Source organism: Gymnoscopelus braueri (assembly GCF_963280865.1).
Source record: "Gymnoscopelus braueri genome assembly, chromosome: 24".
In the NCBI taxonomy this organism is placed as follows: Eukaryota; Metazoa; Chordata; class Actinopteri; order Myctophiformes; family Myctophidae; genus Gymnoscopelus; species Gymnoscopelus braueri.
The window spans coordinates 25,782,389-25,803,363 of NC_137626.1; the positions used below are offsets into that span (position 1 = coordinate 25,782,389).

Genomic DNA, 20,975 nt, shown 5'->3' on the forward strand with positions numbered 1-20,975 from the left:
ACAGCAGTACCTAATGTCCTGTTGTTGTGTAATCCGTGCACGCAGCTCATATACTGTAGATTGTTTTCCAGGGACTGAACATTTGCTAGCGGAATGCCGGGCAGATGAGGTTTGTTGTTTCTCGGTTGGGTTTTGCGGAGCCCCTGCGTGCTTCCCTCTCTTTTTCTTTTTTTCTTTTTTACAAATAAACAAAGGACCCAGGGGATCGTTTCTCCAAAAGTGTTTGTCTATCATACTGAATATATGATATCACCAAATTTATGTGCAAAAAGAGCAAGTAATACAGAGTAAATCCACACCAGTTTGCTGAATTGACTCGGAACTCTCGTCAGTGCAGCCATCTCAGGGCACACCAGCAGAAGAGAGCAGATGAAAGCAGACAAGCGCATTAATACTGTAGGCCTAACGTTTTTCAAATTTCTTAACTTGATTTTGAGAGAACGAGAGGCAATTGCTCTGGGACCTGCTAGTTTACCACTGAGTCAGACTACGCATCCGTGTTGTAGGGTGCATACGTAGGGGGAGTCAACTCCCCCATCCAGTCAGTCAGTCAGTCAGTCAGTCAGTCAGTCAGTAAGTAGGCTAGCCTGATTATCAGACTGAAGCTGCGTGGAGCTTCAGTCTGACATTGACTCCTGTGTAGTCGATTACAAGGGGGAGGGGATTAGAATTTCCCTGAACCAATCACAAGATATCCACGGATCCACCTACATCTGACGTCATCGCACAGCTTGTTTTAGCAGATATTTGCTGATTGGCTTGTCGTTAGACCCACCTCCGACTCACATTGGACGGTACTTCTTGTACCGAATAAATCCTAGGTTCACATTACAACACCAGACCAAGAGAGGCAGTCCACTCAGAGAGTGGGCAGGGTCTATGGTTTGGAACCAGGCCATCAGAAGGCCTAACTCAAGAACAGATCGGGGGAATTTCATGAGACTTGGTGGGAATGATCAGTAAGCTGCCTGATGATAAACAGTTGGGATTAAAAGGGCAACGGTCAAGGTCACAATCAATTTACATAATTATCCCTGCCAGGCTTGAATGGCTGGGGCGGGAGATTATGCTTTCACCCGTCTTTGTCTGTGTGTTTGCAGCTAATCTTGGACACTGCTGGACCGATCAGCGTGAAACTTTGCACACACACTCCCAGTAGGCCAAGGAAGAAGTGGTGCTATAACAGGCCGCTTCACTTGTTTTGGCCTATAATAACTCTTGAACTGTAGCTCTTACAATCAAATTACATCATGATGTAACTCCCCATATAGGCCACACCCATTTTCACCAGAATTGATTTTCTGCCATTTTGCGTTTTCTTTTTTACTACTCCAACTGATTTTGTCCAAAAATCACACAAATCGGTATACATTATCCCTTGTGTCATGTGATCAAGTTGCATCAGTCAACATTTTTATATTCCATTCTGATAAGGGGGCCACATCAGGGGCCCTCGGGGCCCCCGGGGTGCCACAGGTGCACCGTTGCTCTTACAAAAAAAAACACCATATATCATGAATGCAACATCCAATCATACACAAATTGGAATCGGATATTTAGGGGCCTCTATAGAGCGTACCTCCAAAACTTTAACTTCTGCCCATAGAAGGCACCACAAACGGTAGCACCGTCTGTTGTACAAACTCTATTTCCACCCGTCCCACAGCTTCCTCATGTCCTGACGGCTGTACCCCAACTGTGACACAGCCCTGGGTAGGCAACCAGGCCTGGTGGAGATCACTTTTCTAATTGGATATAATAGATAGACAGACAATAGATGGTGATGCAAGAACTAATTACACTCCATCTAAGCCAGGTTTGGTAAGAATGTTATGCTGACAAGGTCCAATTCTTATAGCTGTATCATTCTCTTCCGTTGAGAATCAACAGAGTTTCATGTGAGAGATGAAATACAGAATGTGAAACATTTAATCTACTGTATGTGGATGGAGAATTATAAACAACTTAACTATTCTGCCGTGACAGATGGGTATCTGGCACAGCTGGTTAACATCACCTTTTCCAACTTATTACCAGTTAGCTTTGGATTTTAAACTTGTTGTTGGAAGAATATTACAAGAATAAAAGAACATAACATCATAACAGCTCCTTGAATTAAAAATGTCCTGTCATCCTAAGTGTTATAGAAAAGAGTCTTGAATAACTCAGCTCTCAAAAAAATAAAAGACAAAACCTTTCTGATCCTCAATTCAAATGTTCTTGCTCTAATGACCCATTTACATGCCTCTGATTGGCTGGTGATATATAGGGCCCCTAGAAGTATTATTCAATTGGATTGCAATTGCTAGTCATCCAACTTGTTGCACCCGACCGCTCATTCATCTGCATCTCACTGACATTATCAGCTCATTACAGCTTCAGCGCTGATTGACACTCCCTTGATTACATCTGAGGAGGCTCGTTGGTCGATTTATGATGATTGAATGGGCATTCACTGATTGGGGAAGTTAGCAGGTGCTAATGCTTTGTGGGATAAACATAATCATTAGTGGATATGTGACTAGGGAGGGACATATCCTGAGTGCTCAATTTAATCTCTGTAGAGGGGTGAGTGAAAGAGAAAGTTTGTCTGGAGGAAGTCCAGAGAGAAGTAAACATCATCATTAAATCTTATCTGGTAGTTCACAGAGTAGTAAAGCACCAATTGGCATCCTAATGGGATTCAGGTATACTCAAGAGACAACTTAGAGAAAAGTGAAAACCAAGGGAAATAAATGATCAAGTTAAAAGCAAACACGTCTGACAAGGAGTACCATTGCGGGTGGAAAACTGTACGTCCAAAACCATTACTTTTGAAGAAATGGAAAAAAGAACATGTGTTAACAATAGCTTGTGACTAAATAATGATAGGCTACATGGATCCATTGGAACACAAAGGTATTTCCCCCATTCCCTGGAGAGCAACGGTTTTGAACATTCAAGGTCTCTGCCCGTCAGCAACAACATAAATGTCATATCTCAGTATATGCAATATTATGTAAACTATGATCTTAGTAAATGTAATAAACTAGATACTAATTGGATCTCACATGTGAAAAAGACACCATGCAGGTCATGAGTCTTATCCAAACGCGCAAGCTGCTGAGCCACCAGCACCAACCAACAGTCATGGAGCTGTTTAAGTTCTCATTCTCTTCCTAATGGCTTGGCAGAGCTACAGTATTTATCTGGGAAATGGCTGTGGAAACAGGGCTCTACACTGCCCCAGGTAGATCCAAGACAAAGTCCAAATGGAGTGTCAACACAGAACAAGCTTTTAAAGAGCAAAGCACCCAAGTGTCTGTTAACGGTTCTAGAACAGAATGGCTGGTCATTGTGTCTCTCCACTACAGTTAACTGAATGTATTGTTCTTGGCCTAGCTTGGTGTATACAGTGGCAGTAGAGTGATGAGCCTGCAGAGTTCTTTCTTTAAATGTTTGTGTTATTATTATGATGTATCTTTTTTTACGTTTATGCTTTATTAGAGAAATAGCTCTTGGAGCTTCAGATGATGCTGTCCTGTCCCCAACATCACTGAATAATTTACATCAATAGTTTGGAACCTGCCCTAGTCTGGTCTTAATTTTGAGCTACAGTCCACAAAATCAAATTTCTTTCCCCTGTCTTTTTTTTGTGGGGGAGGGGGGGGGGGTCATATGAGACTGTACCCTACGCTACTACTCAAGTTAGAAACTATTAATGAAAACCTGTATTCTGAGCTGACGCTAATACGCTATACGTTTTCTATAAATGATGCATTTCAATAACCTTTGGCATAAACAAAAGTAAGACAATAAAATAGGCAGTTAAAAGGTTTGGCATTAAGTGAGAAGACATTTAATGAAAAATCTAAACCAATGCAAAGAGCACAATGAGTGCAAACCAGGGAGCCAGTTGCTACACTGACCACATACTGTGCTCCTTGTGAGTCACAAGGGCCCGAGTTTGAATCCAATTCCCATCATGTATCGCATGTTTCCTCTCTCTCTGCTCTCGGTTCCCTGTCTCCATACCCTCTCCTATATAGACTGTCCCTAAGCTTTGCATAGAGACATGATAAGACTGTCCCTAAGCCTTGGACAGAGACAGTTAATAGCCTAAAGCCTTCCTGGGAGGATCAGTTAATTCCACTTTGGGCTAGCTGTTTTAGTATAATTTTTATATATCAACATCTGCATTACTACATCACAAATAGACTTTATATAAAATAGTAATTTTAACTTGCAATAAATAATTTGTAAAGCTCAATAACTTCCAATATGTAACCCCATAAACATGACTAGAATTCTTGAAGGTTGTCAGGCTTTTTTCCAACCCTTTTGTATTTCAGTGCAGGCCCATCTCTACGGATTAATCTGCAAAGAGCACAATTAATTAGCTGATGTAAAAAAATCTTACTGCCATGTCCATCAGGTTTATTGGTAATCAGATCTGAAAAAAGCAGTTGGTGGCAATCTCTTCAAATAGACGCAATGCCATAAACAAGAAAAGCAAAACTTGTTCTTTTAGAGAGCTTGTTTAGAGGACAGCTTGCTTTGAATACAGATGACAGAACATAACAGTCTCCTAACCAAGCAAGCCTCATCTTTTTACATTCCATTGCTTTTTGATAATTTGTACAATGAAAATGTATGAGGGAAGATGATTAATGTAATAGGCAGAGATAAAAGCATCCATTTTGATTTGCTGGCATCATTTCCAGGAAAGTCTCACAGCTGTCAGTCTAAGCAAGCGATGCCTGATTTTGTTCCACTACTTTCACATGATATGAAATACAAAAACAACTAGAAAAAGTGCTCCTCGGAGCACAGGTCTCCGCCAGGTCAGGTAGGTTATTGTGGACTCCTGGTGGCGCTATAATAGGCCAATGTTTAAAGGGTGCTATTTGTTCTTAGGCCTTGCACGGCAATCGGACACTGCATTCATGGTTGGAGGCATTTTGTGGAAAAATAATGTTTTACTAAATTAGACCTGCTGGTGGCGCTATAACAGGCCAATGTTAAAAGGGTGGCATTTGTTCCTCAACATAGTGTGAATGTGCATGCAAAGTTTGACCGCAATCGGACGGTGCGTTCATGATTTGCGGAATTTTGTTCATAACAAGCCACTACTGCAAACTTTAGATGTCAATCTTAGCCAATGAGGATGAAATATGAAAAATCAAACACATCCATCTTGATCACATGACTATGGAGATCATGTGTACCGATTTGCGTGAAATTAGGATAAAATCGGAAGGAGTAATATAAAATAATGTGTTTTACATAAGTCGGCCTCCTGGTGGCGCTATAAAAGGCAAATGTAAAAAATGCAGGGCAAAGGTTTTTCCCTAACCTCTAGGGAGTGCGCATACAAAGTTTTACACAGATCGGTGCAGTTATAGGTAAAAACATGAATCGGCCTGTTATAGCGCCACCATGAGGCTGATTTGAAAATTTTCTAGTGGCATTTCTTCCTCTGCATAGTGGAAATAAGCGTGCAAAATTTCACGGAAATTGTATGCTGTGTATGCTCATGATTTGAGGCATTTTGTTGAAAACGGAGCACTCCTGCAAAATTTGGAAGCCATGTTTAGCCAATCAGGATGGAATATGAAAAATCTGAAAGACCGGTTTTGTTTAATGACTATAGAGATACTATACTGTGTACCGATTTGCGAGATCTTTGAACAAAATCTGTAGGAGTACTGTCAAAAAATAGGTTTTGCACAAATCGGCCTCCTGGTGGCGCTATAAAAGGCCCATGTGAAACATTTGGGGCAAAAGTTCGGAATTGGCATCCAGGGAGTGTGTGTGCACAGTTTCTTGTCTAATTCTCCGTAACATACTCACTATGGGATATCAGCGCCCCCTGGCGTTGATGCAGAGCTACATACCATAAACTCCCGGGCCATTCATTGGCTGAGAAGGGTATGTCACGTGTCCGGTAGACCGGAAGAGGTATAAAACCTCTTGCGTGACGTGGCTCATCCTCTTTCGCTTCTCTGCATGGCAGATGCAACAGCTCAAGACATACCTTAATAATAACAAACGTAACTTTGATCAGGACAGAAACCAGCTTTAGCCCACTCGGTGGTACTTGTACTAACCAACGGGTTTTCCTCCTATTAAAAAAAAAAGATAGCCGCTCCCGCGGCTATCTTCTGTTTCTTTCTTTTACTGCTAAAGCAAGTTTTCCTCCTTTGAGTTTTCCGCGCTCTTAGCCTTGCGGCTGAAAGCTAACAGGTTAGCTCGAGATGGAGGTTCCACGTCCCTGCGTATTGCTGCTCTGCCGCTTGATGATCGCCGGGGATGACCCTCTTGGTTTCTGCATCTCGTGCCTCGGTCTCTACAGGGCCGAGGCATTTCCAAGATGCACCGGGACGCTGCGAGGACTGCGCTCTGTTCTCCACGCTGCACCTCGATAGCCGCTTAGCCAGGGCAGCGCCCTGGCTGCGGGAAGCAGCGACGTCTCGTCCCCGGTCGTCGCGGATCCAGCAACACCCCGCATGGACACCGGCCCAGGGAACGTGGGTGGTGGGGCCCACCACGTGCGCTCAGTCCACAATGGGCCCTCCGGCAGTCCCGGCTGCGAGCGGCGTTAGCCCCCGCTCGCAGCACCTCCAGGCTGCTACACAAGCCGTGCTACGCAGCACTGCAGCAGCCGCTAGCACCGTGTCTGGGGGAACCACCCAGGTGCAACTACCTAGCGGCACTTCCTCCCCCTCTTCCCAGCCGTCTACTCCGCTGCCACAGCAAGCGTACCGGGCCAGCGGTGCGTCGCCAGGAGACAACGAAGTGGGCTCCGGCGACGGCAGCATAGGCGAGGGGAGAACGAGGCAGAAGCTCGTGAGTGAGTTAGCCCAGACTAGCTACGTTAGCTGCTTAACGCTAGGTTAACGTCGCCTTAGTCAGGCAGTGTTTTTGTTGGCTTAACACCCATGCAACAGGTTATTAACAGCGTTGTCCTAGCCTAGCTTGCCTCGCTAGGATAACACCAGCTTGTTAGCCTTCTCACTCTGTGTATCGAGCAAACCTCGGGGGCTTCTGAAGACCTTGGACAGGCTCATCGGGCGCCATTGGGACACATGTTGTTTTTGTCATAAGATTATGTTAAAACGTTCATGCTGTTTACTGTTTCTGTGCCTGCTCTTGTTTCATACTCATGTACCAAGTACTTAAAGCACATTAGCACATTAGCAGACTCTCACCGGTGCACAGACCGGTTCAGCCCCCCCCTCCCCCCCCCGGCCGTGCTGGGGAAGAGGACCGTGGCTTTACAGGCCTCGATGGACAAGATGGACGGCTCCTCGACTGCCAGAAGGCCATGTTTAATGAAAACGAATGTGTGTTTAAAAGTACAATTTTTTTTCTGCCAAAGAAATAAATGTGTTACATGTTACAAACGATCTCGTTCTTTCACGTGGCTTGAGAGCAGCGGAGCAGTGGAGTCCCCTACCGCGGGCTTCTCTGCTCCAATGCTCTCTGTATATAAGCCCATAATGTCTGTGATGCCCGAACTCCGGTATCCCAGACATTGATGGGATAATATCTGTGCAGGTAATGAAAATGTATCAACGTTCTCAATTACATAAGCCCACACTGTCTAGAACACCCGAGTCCCGGTGTTCTAGACATTGTTGGATAACATCTGTGCATGTTTTTGGATCATATGAAGGTAATATAAAAACCCACATCACCCCTGTCCGCCAGAGGGCGCAAATGCGCCAGTGGAATGGGGTCACGCCGGTTTTTGCCTTCCGTCCCACAGGAAGTGCCCACGCACCACTGTGAACCGGAAGTACTTCGGTCAGACATGACCCCTTGGCCGTACCGCCTCATGATTTGCAGGCCACGTTCGCCTTTAACGAGCGACAAAGCATCCCCTACGGGGAGGAAGGTTTTGTCGCCTCACAGGCTTCCGTCCCACAGGAAGTGCCCACGCACCACTGTGAACCGGAAGTACTTCGTCAGACATGACCCCTTGGCCGTACCGCCTCACGTTCGCCGCTGGAGGGCGACAAAGCACCTCCTAGAGGTTTGTCGACACTCCGTGCAGAGCCTTTGGGCCCAGACAAGATGGCGGCGGCCAGAGTAAGTTAGGAAGAGAGTAATGACAGTAGCGTCGATCCCATTGTGAGAATGGAAGGCGGAAGTGCTCTGTCAACGTCAATGAGATAGTTCCAATGTTGGAACTATAGCCCATAGAGGCCCGCTTTGCGGCGAGAGCAAAGCGTGACGTTACTCTCTTTTCTACACTCTGGCGACGGCCAAGGTAGGATTACTCATATATATATCCAGTGGTGTGATCTAGTTTTCACTGTATATATCTATGGGCTTAATTCTGACGCCGGGGTTTTTTCCCGTGGCCAATCACGTGACTCCTCCGAGTCCTCCGTTGGCCAGGGCTTACCAGCGCTACTAAACGAGGGCCACACACACGGCCCCGTCTGTCCAGCGTCACGTCTGTCCAAGTAGCAGTGCTGTTGGTTCCCATGGGAACGAACAAGCTGCGGTGACGGACAAACCGGATGCTGACGTCAGGCAAGGTCCCCGTGACCGGTCACGTAGACCCCGCGGGGTCCTTGGGACAGACCGTTAGTACCTCTACTGCCTCGAGCGGTCACCTCAGGGTTAGCACCGCCGGCGGCAGTGGCAGCGTCACTGGTCCCCATGGCAACGGTCCCCATGGCAACGCTCCCACTCTCCGAGCGGCCGATGACGTCACGTCCAATCCACTCGCTCGGTGTGTGAAGCAATGGAGGTTTGCAAGCCGAATGCTTAGGTATTTCTCACAATACTAAAGGGTTTCAGGCTGCATTTCTCCACAAAACCCCCCGTGACAGAAAAAGTATTGTTTTCCCGTGCAAGGGGTCCAGCAGCCAATACTCTGAGGGAGGAAGTCTCCTTCCTCTTGAGCTTGGGCGCTATTAAAGAATTACTTCCGATACTTCTGTTTACTATCCCAGTACATCAGCGTTACACTGTGTGTGTTCAGGGTTTTTCAGTACAGCAGTGACACACTGTGATTGTACTGATCAACTCCCCTGATCCGCAACAACACATTGTGGTTGTACTGGTGTGTTTTCCACGTGCTCTTATGCATATAATCTCCTATGTCGGACACGGTGTTGTTCCTCTCATGCAGAGGATAAGGCAACCATGTCTCTGAGAGAGGGGGTTCGCTCTCTCTCCATAGTGAGTATGTTACGAAGAATTTGTCAAGAAACCCGAGGTTACGTTGTAACCCCGGTTTCCTTAGAATTCAGAGTAACATAGTCAGAGAACTATCTATGAATCGGAACCAACTGGTTTTCTATTCGTAATATTTTCTGGTGGAAAAGAAGGGGGGGGGGTACGACCCATTCTGAATCTGAAGGGTCTCAATAAATACTTGGGTCAAGGAGCGGACCTCTGTCTCCGCCATTTTGGAGGGACAGATGCCCCCTTTGCCGTACCGCCTCACGGACTACAGGCCTCGTTCGCCACTAACGAGCGACAAAGCACTCCCTAAGGGGAGGACGACTTTGTCGACGCTCCGTCCGGAGCCTTTGGGCTCAGACGGGAGGGCGACGGCCAAGGTAGGCTTACTTCGGACGGCCCCGTTTGTCAGAGTGACAGCGCCGTTGGTTTCCATGGAAACAGACAGGCTGCGCTGGCGGACAAACCGGATGCTGACGTCAGGCAAGGTCCCCGTGACCGGTCACGTGACCCCGCCGGGTCCTAACGGACCGTTAGTACCTCTACTGCCTCGAGCGGTCACCTCAGGGTTAGCACCGCTGGCGGCAGTGGCAGCGTCGCTGGTCCCCATGGCAACGCACACAGGGTTAGCGCTGCTAGCACCAGTAGTAGCGTCTTTGGTCCCCATGGCAACGCACACACAAAAAACGGTTCCCTTGGAAACGGATCTCAACGTTTCTTGGCCCATGGTGATTTAGCCTTGACTAGCGTGTTAGCTGCTAGGTTTGCAGAACCTCCAGTCAGGCTACTGTTGTTTCGATTGGCGGCTAACTGGCCTCACTAACAACAACACATTGCAGTGTTGTTTTTTGGTGCAGCGCATAGCCAGCCCCGCTAAAGCAACACCACGGTGGCCACCTTCCACCGCTACCCTTCCACGGTCTCTAACGGCCCCGCATGTGCGGGTCCGCTGGATCACGTGGCGACATCACCGGTCCAGTTGGAAACGTGTGCGTTGTCCGCACTGGGTGACATCAGAGCCCCTCCTGACTCGCTTGCTGAGGCAGCTTGTTGGAGAGTTTGCAGTCCGGAACTGTTTTACTATCCCGGTACTTCAGTGGTACACTGTGTGTGTAGGGGTTTTTTCAGTACAGCAGTGACACACTGTGGTTGTACTGGTCAGCTCCCCTGATCAACAACAACACACTGTGGTTGTACTGGTGTATGACCCTCTCTGCGGACGGTGCGTTAAGGAGATGGGTGGACCAGCATTGTTTTCAATGCTTATTTCCACGTTCCTTTCTATCCACCACAGTCAGGAGGTGGCGCGGCACACAGACGTGGCCGTTTCCCCACTTGACGTCGAGGGGTTTTTCACCGTCACCGTCCGTCGAGCGTCTTGGTCCCGTCTCAGCAGACCACCTTCATAGGGGATCTCGCTGGGCTAGACCAGGCTCACGGCGCGTCTGTCCCGGGCGGGATAGACAGCGTTTCGGCCTAGGGTCTTCTCGCGTGAGGCGACAAGTCACATACAGGCTATGCGTGCAGGCGACGGGTCTCATGACTTCGGCCTTACACCTGTTTCGTTTGGACAAGCCCCACGTGTGACCTTTTTTCCCCGGAGGTGGATGTGGGCTCTTGGAGCCCCGTCCACCTGAGGTTGTCATGTCCTGATCGGAACCGACAACACCACGACCGTGTGCTATGCCAAAAAGCAGGGAGGCCTGGCCTCTCCAGTGTTGGACAGGCTAGCTGGCGATCTGACGCTGTGGTGCGACGCGCGCCTTACGTCAACCAGAGCCTCACAGGTACCGGGCCTCCTGAACAGTGGAGCGACTCTGTTGTCCAGGGGCATTTTTTGGTACGCAGATTGGCCTCTCCTCCGGAGATAACAAGCCAGATCTGGGCCAGGTTGGCCGACTGAACTGCTTTATGCATTCCCGTCACTGGAGTTGGTCCTCTCAACTTGTCAGACTCCACGGACTGTCAGTGCCACTGGTGGCACTGGCGTGGGGCGCATGGAGGTTAGGAATAATCCTCTCCTCTACAACGAGCCCTGGGCCCTCCCCCCGATCAGAGATCTGCTACGGCAGGCAGGGGTCGGAATTTTCCACAAGCAACCTCAGGACCTAGACCGGTGGGCTTGGCCCGTGAGGGGGAGACCTTGACTTCTTATGGCCTGCCCCCTGAGGTGGTAGCTACCATCCAGGGGGCGAGGGCCCTTTCCACGAGGTCTGCGTACGACGACAGGTGGAACCTGTTCGTGTCATGGTGTCTGGGTCAGTCACCGCCGGTTGAGGCCTTCCGGGCCTCGGTACGCAGCATCCTCATGTTCTTGCAGGACAAATTGAACCAAGGTCTGGTTTTCTCGACGGTTAAGGTGTACCAGGCGGCCATTTCCGCTTGTCACGTGGGCTTCGATGACATGACGGTTGGCCGACATCCGCTGGTGCGTAGTTTTATGAACGGTGCCAGGCGGGCCAGGCCGGTCTCTAGGCCTCTGTTCCCGGCCTGGGACCTGGCGGTGGTGCTGGGGGCGCTTTGCCTCCCACCGTTCGAGCCGTTTTCACTCTATGGATCTGGAGATCATTAGTCTCGCAACGGTTCTTGTGGTTGTTTTCACTACAGCTACACGGGTCAGCGACATACATGCGCTCTCAGTAAGTTCGGAGTGCATGAGGTTCTTGGGAGACGACAGCAGGGTTTGGTTAAGCCCAACATGGCGTTTGTTCCCAAGAACGGAATGGTGACCCAGACACCGGTTGAGCTGATAGTTTTTCATCCGCCTCCTTTCGCTTCGGCAGAGGATAGGCGGCTGCACTGTCTCTGCCCAGTGAGGGCGTTGAAGCTCTACTGCCAGAGGACGGCGGTCGGCCGGTCGTCGTCGCAACTTTTTGTCTCCTTCGGCCCAGATGGTCGGAGGAAGGCAGTGACTAAGGCGACGCTTTCTAGATGGAGTTTGGATGCCATTAGGCTGGCCTACGTCAGTAGTGGCGCTCCAGTTCCAGAAGGACTGAAGGCTCACTCTACTAGAGGCGTGGCTACTTCCTGGGCCCTCTCCAGGGAAATGTCGGTCCAGGAGGTGTGCGCGGCCGCAAACTGGTCGTCTCCATCGACTTTTGCGGTTTTCTACAGCCTGGATGTGGCAGCGGCGTCAGTGGCGCACGCTGTACTGGACATAGCGGCTGTCTCTAGTTAGGGTAGGGGAGGTTAGGCGGGTCTTTTGTGTAACCCGCCTTTTTTCCCTTCTCTACCTTCCTTCTCTTGAGTCCCCTCGGAACCACCGTTGGTAGGTTTCCAGGGGAGGAGGCCCCGTTTCCTTGTTTTCACTTATGGGTCAGACTTGTGTCTGTTCATTAGATGAATAGGCAGACTTGGTCTGTCAGGGTCCTTTTCTTTCAATTATATACCGCACCCCGGCCCGGAGGGCTGGGGCGCCCGTGAGGCCGAAGGTCACGTCCAGGGGGACGGGGCCTTATGGCTAGGGGGCGTGCAGACCTGAGATTCGGTATGGCTATAAGCCCCAGGGGGGTTTATGTATCCCATAGTGAGTATGTTACGGAGAATTAGACAAGAAACTCAGGGTTACGGATGTAACCCCGGTTTCTTTAGAATTCGGAGTAACATACTCACCTAACACCCCTGTTTGTGTGCATCTGCATGCAGGAAGCGTGTTAAAGAGGATGAGCCACGTCACGCAAGAGGTTTTATACCTCTTCCGGTCTACCGGACACGTGACATACCCTTCTCAGCCAATGAATGGCCCGGGAGTTTATGGTATGTAGCTCTGCATCAACGCCAGGGGGCGCTGATATCCCATAGTGAGTATGTTACTCCGAATTCTAAAGAAACCGGGGTTACATCCGTAACCCTGAGTTTCGCTGCGATCAAGCCAACGGTGGCGGAGATTAGCTGGTCACAGACGGACACACACACACACGGACGGACGGACGGAGGGTAAAACATACTCTCTCGCCATGCCTTTCGGCCTGGCGGAGACAAAAATGACCATCTATAGTTGCTGCGTTTGGTCACAAATAGTAGAATAAACTGTCTCTGTGTTAGATCTGCCCAATCATTGGCACTTTTGTATCTCACTTGAAAGCCCATGTACCATATATCCCCTTGTTTGAGTCTACCTGAAGGCCCTATTTTTGTTGTTTATTTAATGTATTCTCGTCTTTGTTACTGTACCCTGTACCATCTATATGCTGTGTCTTTGTTTTGTTCACTTTTTAATTTGGTTTTGTGCAGCACTTTGATAAGTGTTGTTTGTTTGTAATGGGCTCAATAAATAAGTGTGCCTTGACAGGAAGACTAACATTAGTCAAGTGCACAAGTGAGTTTAAAGGACAGGTTTCCCTATGGAATAGAATGAAAACCTAGATGGAGACACAGGATGATGTCATTTGAGGGGGGTAAAAAGAAAGCTTTAATTTCAGAAGACCAGAGGGAAGAAGAACAAATTGAAAACAAACCAAGGACAGCATTGACATCACTGACATTTTAGTTTAAGAGATAGAACAGCAGTGGAGAAAAGAAGAGAAGAGAGGAGAGGAGAAAAGAGGAGGAGGTCAGGAAGGAACTAAAAATAAGAGACAGAAAAGGTTGTAAAAGGAAGGATCAATAGAAGAGCGTAGACTCAACCCTCTGTAGATTCATAAAACAGAAGAAAGGAGAGATTGTGAAAGATAGAAGTCATACATACTGGATGTGTAGCGCCAAGGACAACTTAGGGTTCATGTCATTCATCAGTGTCTGTATGTAGGTAGGTAGGTACTTTGTGTGGGTACATGTGTGCATGTATACTGTATGTATGTATGTGCGTATGTGTATATGTACTGTATGTGTGGGTGTGTGAGAGAGTCAGACGGAGAGAACCGCAGTGCATCAGTTGTTATTTAGCCCGATTTCTAGTTGCACACGCCGGAAAAAACAGACGTCGTGCTGCGCTACGTTGTGAGCTTGGAGATTGTCTATTTTCTTTCTGTGCACGACACTATGTGCAACCAAGTATAAGTTGGATCGTTTGACTAAATCGATCGTCCAACGGCGATGAACTGATCGTTCGATCGTTTAACTATCGTTAAGTTAGAAAAAGCGCGCCCTGTGTGCAAAGGCCTTTATACTTGGTTGCACATAGTGTCGTGCACAGAAAATAGACAATCTCCAAGCTCACAACGTGGCGCAGCACAACGTCTGTTTTTTCCGGCGTGTGCAACTAGAAATCGAGCTAAATAACAACTGATGCACTGCGGTTCTCTCCGTCTGACTCTCTCACACACCCACACATACAGTACATATACACATACGCACGTACATACATACATACATGGAACATAGTGGAACTATAGTTGGATTAACTCAGGCTTTAGGGGTGCCCCTGAGGTGTCCAACATCCTCCTTCCTACATCAGAATCTGGATGATCAAACTGATGATCATCATATCAGTGGTTCCCAACCTTTTTTTCCTTGAGAGCACCTCCTTCTTACTAATATATACTATAAAACTTATGACAAAAGCTGGCACACGCACGCATGCACACACTGACACTTGTGTCATGTTAAACACTTTTTTTAAAATGTTTTGAAAAAGGTTTGAATATTTTCTATTTTTGCTATTTTTGAAACTTTTTGAAAAATTATTTAATTTTATCTATGACAAGTTGCATTGATACCACATTGAGAACATACAGGCAGACAACGGATGAAAGCAAGTTATAATTTTGTGCAAAAAGTCACCGCCCCCACCGTGATCTTTTGCGCACCCCCTAAGGGGGCCCGGCTGGACCCCAGGTTGGGAAACACTGGACTACATGACATCTGATCAACACCCGATTCATTTATTCATGCCTTTATGACAACAAGTGGCAAACACATCTGCAGTCAGGAACTACTTTTGTAGGCGGTGTCTTACTGCACCTTTATAGCATGGTTTGTAAAGACAGACTGAAAAGTCAAACTCACAGCAAACCTTGTACACATATGTGTTTACATGTGCCAGAGACAGAGAAGGGGAAGATAAGTAAGGAAGGAAATGAATAATAAACAAGTGAGTGAGTCATTGTACACAAAAGTTCCATAGCGGGGGCACCACTGCAGAGGTATTGTTTCTTTTACCTGCTTGCTCACAGCACGGCACATCTTTCAACATGGCTCTGTATCCATTATTGTCTTATTAGCAAAACAAACACATTAAGCAAGAAGCCTTTTTTCTCTCTCTTTTCCCTCACTCTGCCTTTTTCCAACAGCACACCCTTGCTCACGTACAATAGAGGACAGCCATTCAAAGTGATCCATCTAAAGAGAAAGGACAGCCAATCAAAGTGACCCGCCTCAAGAGAGGACAGCCAATCAAAGTGATCCGCCTTAAGAGAGGACAGCCAACCTTGAAGCTCACTGACAGCCTTGTTTTCTATTTGAGAAGCATTGCACACATTCACAGGACATTTAAATGCCAACAAATAAACATTTTGTTTGCCTGTTAGCACAATATCTCCAAAAGTTAAGAACGGATATGCATTAAACTTGTGGAAAGATATGTCGTTATTATTGGGCAAGGAAGCACTTAGGCCTATGCGCTTTTCACACTAATTGGCCAAAACGGGTTGTGGCGAGGATGGGAGTGGGTGACTTCTCAAAAACGCATGTAACTTCCTAAAAGGAAATGTTTGTCATGGGCTAAGGAAGAACAGATATCTGTCACCTCCCTGTCACTGCCACTTCCAGTTTTTGGAACGTTTCCAAAGGGGGCCTACTGGGATGTCATTGGACTCAGCTCGGAGCTGCTGACTCACTGGTTGAATCAAACATGAAGAGAAACCCCAGACTAAGCCTAAAACTGCTGTGTTTGCTTGTTGGCTTAAAGGCCAGGCTGTCCCCACTTCCGTTTTTTTTATTATGCTCTGTGGGGTGTCATTGGATTCTGCTCTGAACCGCTGACTTGTTGGCTGAACCCCCGCCCCCGCTAACTCCCACAAAAATGAAAAGAAAACCCAGACTAAACCTCAAACTGCTGTGTTTGCTTGTTGGCTTATAGGCCAGGCTGTCTGTTAGCCTCCCAGCTAAAACAAAATTTGCTTCAGTGACATCTGGCATCTACCCAGTTAAATCCTTAGTGTTAAGAGATAAGAGTGTACAAATGTAATAGACCCGCAAGGGTCCATTTGATTACATTTGTACACTCTCAGACTTACAAATGGATAACTTAACGCTGAGGATTTTACTGTGTGTCCATCGCAAAACGATAGTTCACTTAAATAATGGTACTTTTAAAAAGATACCGAAACGTTGACAAATAAGGCAGATAAAAGTGTGAGGGGGACTTTTTTTTTTAAGTGTTCTTATCAAAGGGGATTTACTGCTAGCACCACAAACACTTTTGAGAGCGTGCATGTTGATCTCTGCATGCTTTTTTTTTTTTTTTTTTTTAAGATAAGCACCTTAAATCCTTGTTTTACGAAATGACAACACTGACAGATAGAAAAGGCTGTATTTCGGAGATAAATAAAAATAAACAAGGTAATCCTTAATTTTTTCCGCGGTTGTGCTTTTCCTGCAATATGACACAATGAATTAGAAGGGGGCGGGGCGGGGGGGGGGGGGGGGAGCCAGGCCGGCTCACCCAGCAATCTGGCCGTGCCAGGAGACATCAGCATTTATTATTATTGTTATAATATATTAGCCTGGTAAACCGCCCCGGTCGCGGAAATCGCATTGCATTTGACTGGGGTGGTTTACCAGGCTAATAATATATATCAGTGGTTCTCAAATGTTTTAATTTCAAGGAACCCCCATGACTCTGAGTGTACAGAGTCATGCTTTAATAAGTGGTTGTTTCAAGAAGAACCTAACTGAGAATGAGTATGTGATTATTACGTTGATAGGTCAAGACATAACAGATGTCTACATGAGGAGACATTAGGCTCAATGAGGAAGACATGGATTCTGACCAGCAGCACGCCACGGCCACCTGTTCCGTCTGATTCCCTGTGATAATGATCATCATTATATCACATTATTCATTCTACTCCTGTAAATGGCCGTGTGCTTTCACTTCCTGCACGAGCAGATCTGTTTGCCAAATTATATGAAAACCTGTACTTTTATGACTTTACATTTTGGCCAAATGTAAAGAGTAAAAGTTTTTCTTCACAAAATACTTTGTGGTTATATAATAAGTATGTCGCATTAAAAGTTAATTTATTTAGTTAATTTATTCCAAAAGTTAGGTACTGTAATGAACGTTAGATAGAGTCTGCCTATCTAATGTGATTTACTGCTACAAAGCCTAAATGTGTCGGTTTTTCCTTTCTTTGTACATCATTTTCTTTATATATTGATGCTTTGGGGAACCTATTTACAATGCTGTGGTTTGTGATATCATAATAAAATAATAATAAATAACTTCCAACAGACTTGTTCTGGCACTGGGACTGGCAGTGTTGTTCACCTGTGATGTCTGGTTTGTGAGGCATGAAGAACTGGTAGAACGTCGGCTCCGACAGGCCCTTGACGTTGCGCGCCGTGATCTCCACCTCGTAGCGCGTGTTCCACTGGAGAGGCTGCAGCATGGCCACGTCGTTTGAACCTGGCACCAGTTTGGTCATCCACTGATCCTCTTTATCCTGAAGAGATGAGAGACAGAGGGAGAGAAGGAGAGAGAGAGAGAGAGAGAGAGAGAGAGAGAGAGAGAGAGAGAGAGAGAGAGAGAGAGAGGGGGGGATGAGCAAGAGATATAAAAAAACAATAATTAATTGGATATTAATCAAATGTGAGCCTGTGTGTGAAATATATCAATATATCAGCCAATAACTCAACAAATATCAACAACGTTTTAGAAACAGGGACAAACCGCAACCACCAGTCTTTACAAGCACCTTCACAGAAAAAGAAGGGCAATGTCGCTTACAATAAGCAGACATGGCAACCAATCATGACGCGTTCCGGACCCTTTTTTACCAAACCCGCCCCCTTTCCACAGCCACGCCCCCACCGTATATACTGTACATGAACAGAAGTGCACGCCCACATTCTATTCAGGGTGTTTACAAACTCAAAAATCACTCCCATCGCTCCTATGAAATAAATGGACGTGTGTGTTTGCCATCATCCAAGGAGGAATGAGGCAGCCCTGTTTCACTTCAGTAAACATCTTACCCTCTGTGTTTAATGTGGGGATTCAAAGAACCTGTGATGAGTAAGCTGATGAAGCTCCTTTGTTCCCTCAGTTCCCAGCAGCCTCTCTCTCTCTCTCTCTCTCTTTCTCTATTCCTTCCTTCGTCTTTTATGTTTTTCAGTCTTTTCTCTTTGTTGACAGCTTTGTATGGTCAAGACTGATACAAACCCAAAGTGAAGCATAGCGCTTTGAAGGCATGTCAAATGCATGTTTATACTCCCTCCCAAACACACACACACAGACATACATACACACACGCACGCACACGCACTTACACACACACACGCACCACCACAACTTTATCTCTGACAACAGTGGCCAACAGGCTTTTAATAATGTGGTTGAATGTTCAGAATAGAAATTCATAAAGTCTAAGCTACAACAGATTCTTAAGTACATTAACATCACATTGTGAAGTATCTGTGATGTGGCTGAGCTTTAAACTGACCATGTATCATCCCCTCATCCCGTCTTAATGTGTGTGTGTGTGTGTGTGTGTGTGTGTGTGTGTGTGTGTGTGTGTGTGTGTGTGTGTGTGTGTGTGTGAGAGAGTGCGTGAGTGTGTGCGCGTGCATTCGTGTGCATGCATGCGTGCACAAGCACATACATTCTGAGTTCTGTGATCCTCTTGGTTTGATGTGATAGAAGACACCAAATGTACTTGGGACTGATCCACTTTTCACGACTTAAACCCTCTATATTTAGTAAACTAATACTTAGTTGACCGGGTCGGCTCTGTACTGGGCCACACCTTTTTTCGTCTACACACTCTTTGTTGAAAATAGCAGATCTACAAGCTAGTATCTGCTATTTTCGGCGAATGTCCCCTCCAGAATAGGGATGCTTGGATTCAAGTGGTCAGCTCTGTACTAAAAATAAGGGTTATTGATTTTGTATAACAGCTATATTGTACAATATAAGCACCTAGCCTTTCATGCCAAATGGGCAAAGTAATTATTAGTAATTGTGAAATCTGACTTCATAAATTATTGTATCGTGGTCAAACTTATAATGCCTTATGACTGTTGATGTAAGACTTCATAAGGCATTAGAAACTTGTATAATGCACTGGACAGGCCTTACTGTATGTGTAGTATCCATAGTATCCATAATGTGTTATAAATAAGGGCTTCATAGAAAGTGCTGCCAAATGCTCTTTTTCAGACTTCATTTATTTTATTTGCGTCATAAAAAAAAAAAAAAAAGTTTATAGTAGAACATACAGTAGATCATGTTTATCAAGCTAAACGGTAGTATATAGTCGTAAAATGACAGCGATGTGGTTTGGTTCAAGTTCCCCAGGAGTCTGAAGCGCTACAGTATGCTAGATCATTGGTTCTCAGTGTCGGGTCCCTTACGGCTGGATCTGTATCTCTGAGAAGGTATGGTTCCATTTGTACTGTCTCAGAGCTAAAAAACGAAACAAAATATTTGCACAGTGTAGATTGGGGTCCCAGAGATTACTTTTTTTTATTAATCAAATGGCTTAATGCATATCAAACTGGGGGTCCTTGAAATTAAAATGGTTGAGAATCGTGCTAGATGACACTTAGTTGTGACATCACTGACTAATCCTCTGCATCTTTATCCTAAACGTCAATGATGCTCAAAGGAGCCATGTTTGAGACCCTGTGATACTTACTGTCTTGTATTTGACTATGTACTCAACGATAGGCATTCCTCCATCATCCTGTTTGACCAGGCCCAGTTGGTAGGCCTTGCCCATCCCTCTCTGCCCGTGGACGGCTGGGGGGCTTGGTTCTCCTGAGGAAGGCGGGAGAGATTACTGTTAGGAACATAATGTAAAGGGCAAATAGTTTGTGTGTTGGTCCATTTCTATTGAATTGTATATTATAGAGGTGGTAAAAAGATGCAAACAGTGTTATGAGAAAGGGTTAAATTAATACCAGAGTCAACGTCAAAACATTGTACTCACATTCTACATTTATTTAATTGTTAATAAATCGAACTTCCGGCAATACTTTCTATGAAGCCCATAGTAATCTATAATCTGCAATCCATTATAAACATAACTGTAATGCATTATAACCTGCTTATAAAACTGTATAATAGTGGTTAAACATGCATAAAGCACCCATTAACACATTAACCGCCAAGACCGTAGTCCTACGGGCCGTTAAATCCAACTGTTAAGCGCCGAGACCGTAGCCCTACGGGCTGTGGTGCTTTTTCCTTTTTTTCGATTTTTTTTTTTTTTTCAATTTTCCAGGGGGACAATTTTCAGTGTAACACCACCCGAAATCGACCGGAAGTGCGATCACGTTTTTTGTTTCCCGTCTGCCTTCATTCTAAGTCGTACACAAAAAGCCCTGTAAAACCTGTACAGGGACATGTAGTTTTTCATCCTCGCATTTCCCATGTTAACATAAACGATCAGAACTCAAACATGGCGGCTCCGTTTGACACGCGGTCTCGACGAGTAGACACCAGGACATGTGCCCGTTGTTTACAAATAGTGGATCGGGCAATCTAAAGGATTTTAACGGGGCCTATGGCGACCTGAAAAAAACAAAAAACAACAATAAAACCTTGGCACTGGTGAGTACATTATGAGATTAGCCCTTGGCGGTGGATGTGTTAAGTACTTAATAATTGCTGGTCACTGATGGACTTTTTT

General features: G+C 46.1%; 1 protein-coding gene across 1 annotated transcript in view; it reads right to left on the reverse strand.

Moving 5' to 3' along the window:
• Positions 1-20,975, reverse strand: part of ncam2 (neural cell adhesion molecule 2) — a gene marked incomplete at both ends in the record, with an annotated part of 207,715 nt that overhangs the window by 13,044 nt on the left and 173,696 nt on the right. Inside the window, 2 exons of the mRNA XM_080422596.1 lie at positions 17,612-17,786; positions 19,980-20,101. Of these exons, the coding sequence (XP_080278722.1) occupies positions 17,612-17,786; positions 19,980-20,101 (297 nt within the window). The remainder of the gene's footprint in view (positions 1-17,611; positions 17,787-19,979; positions 20,102-20,975) is intronic.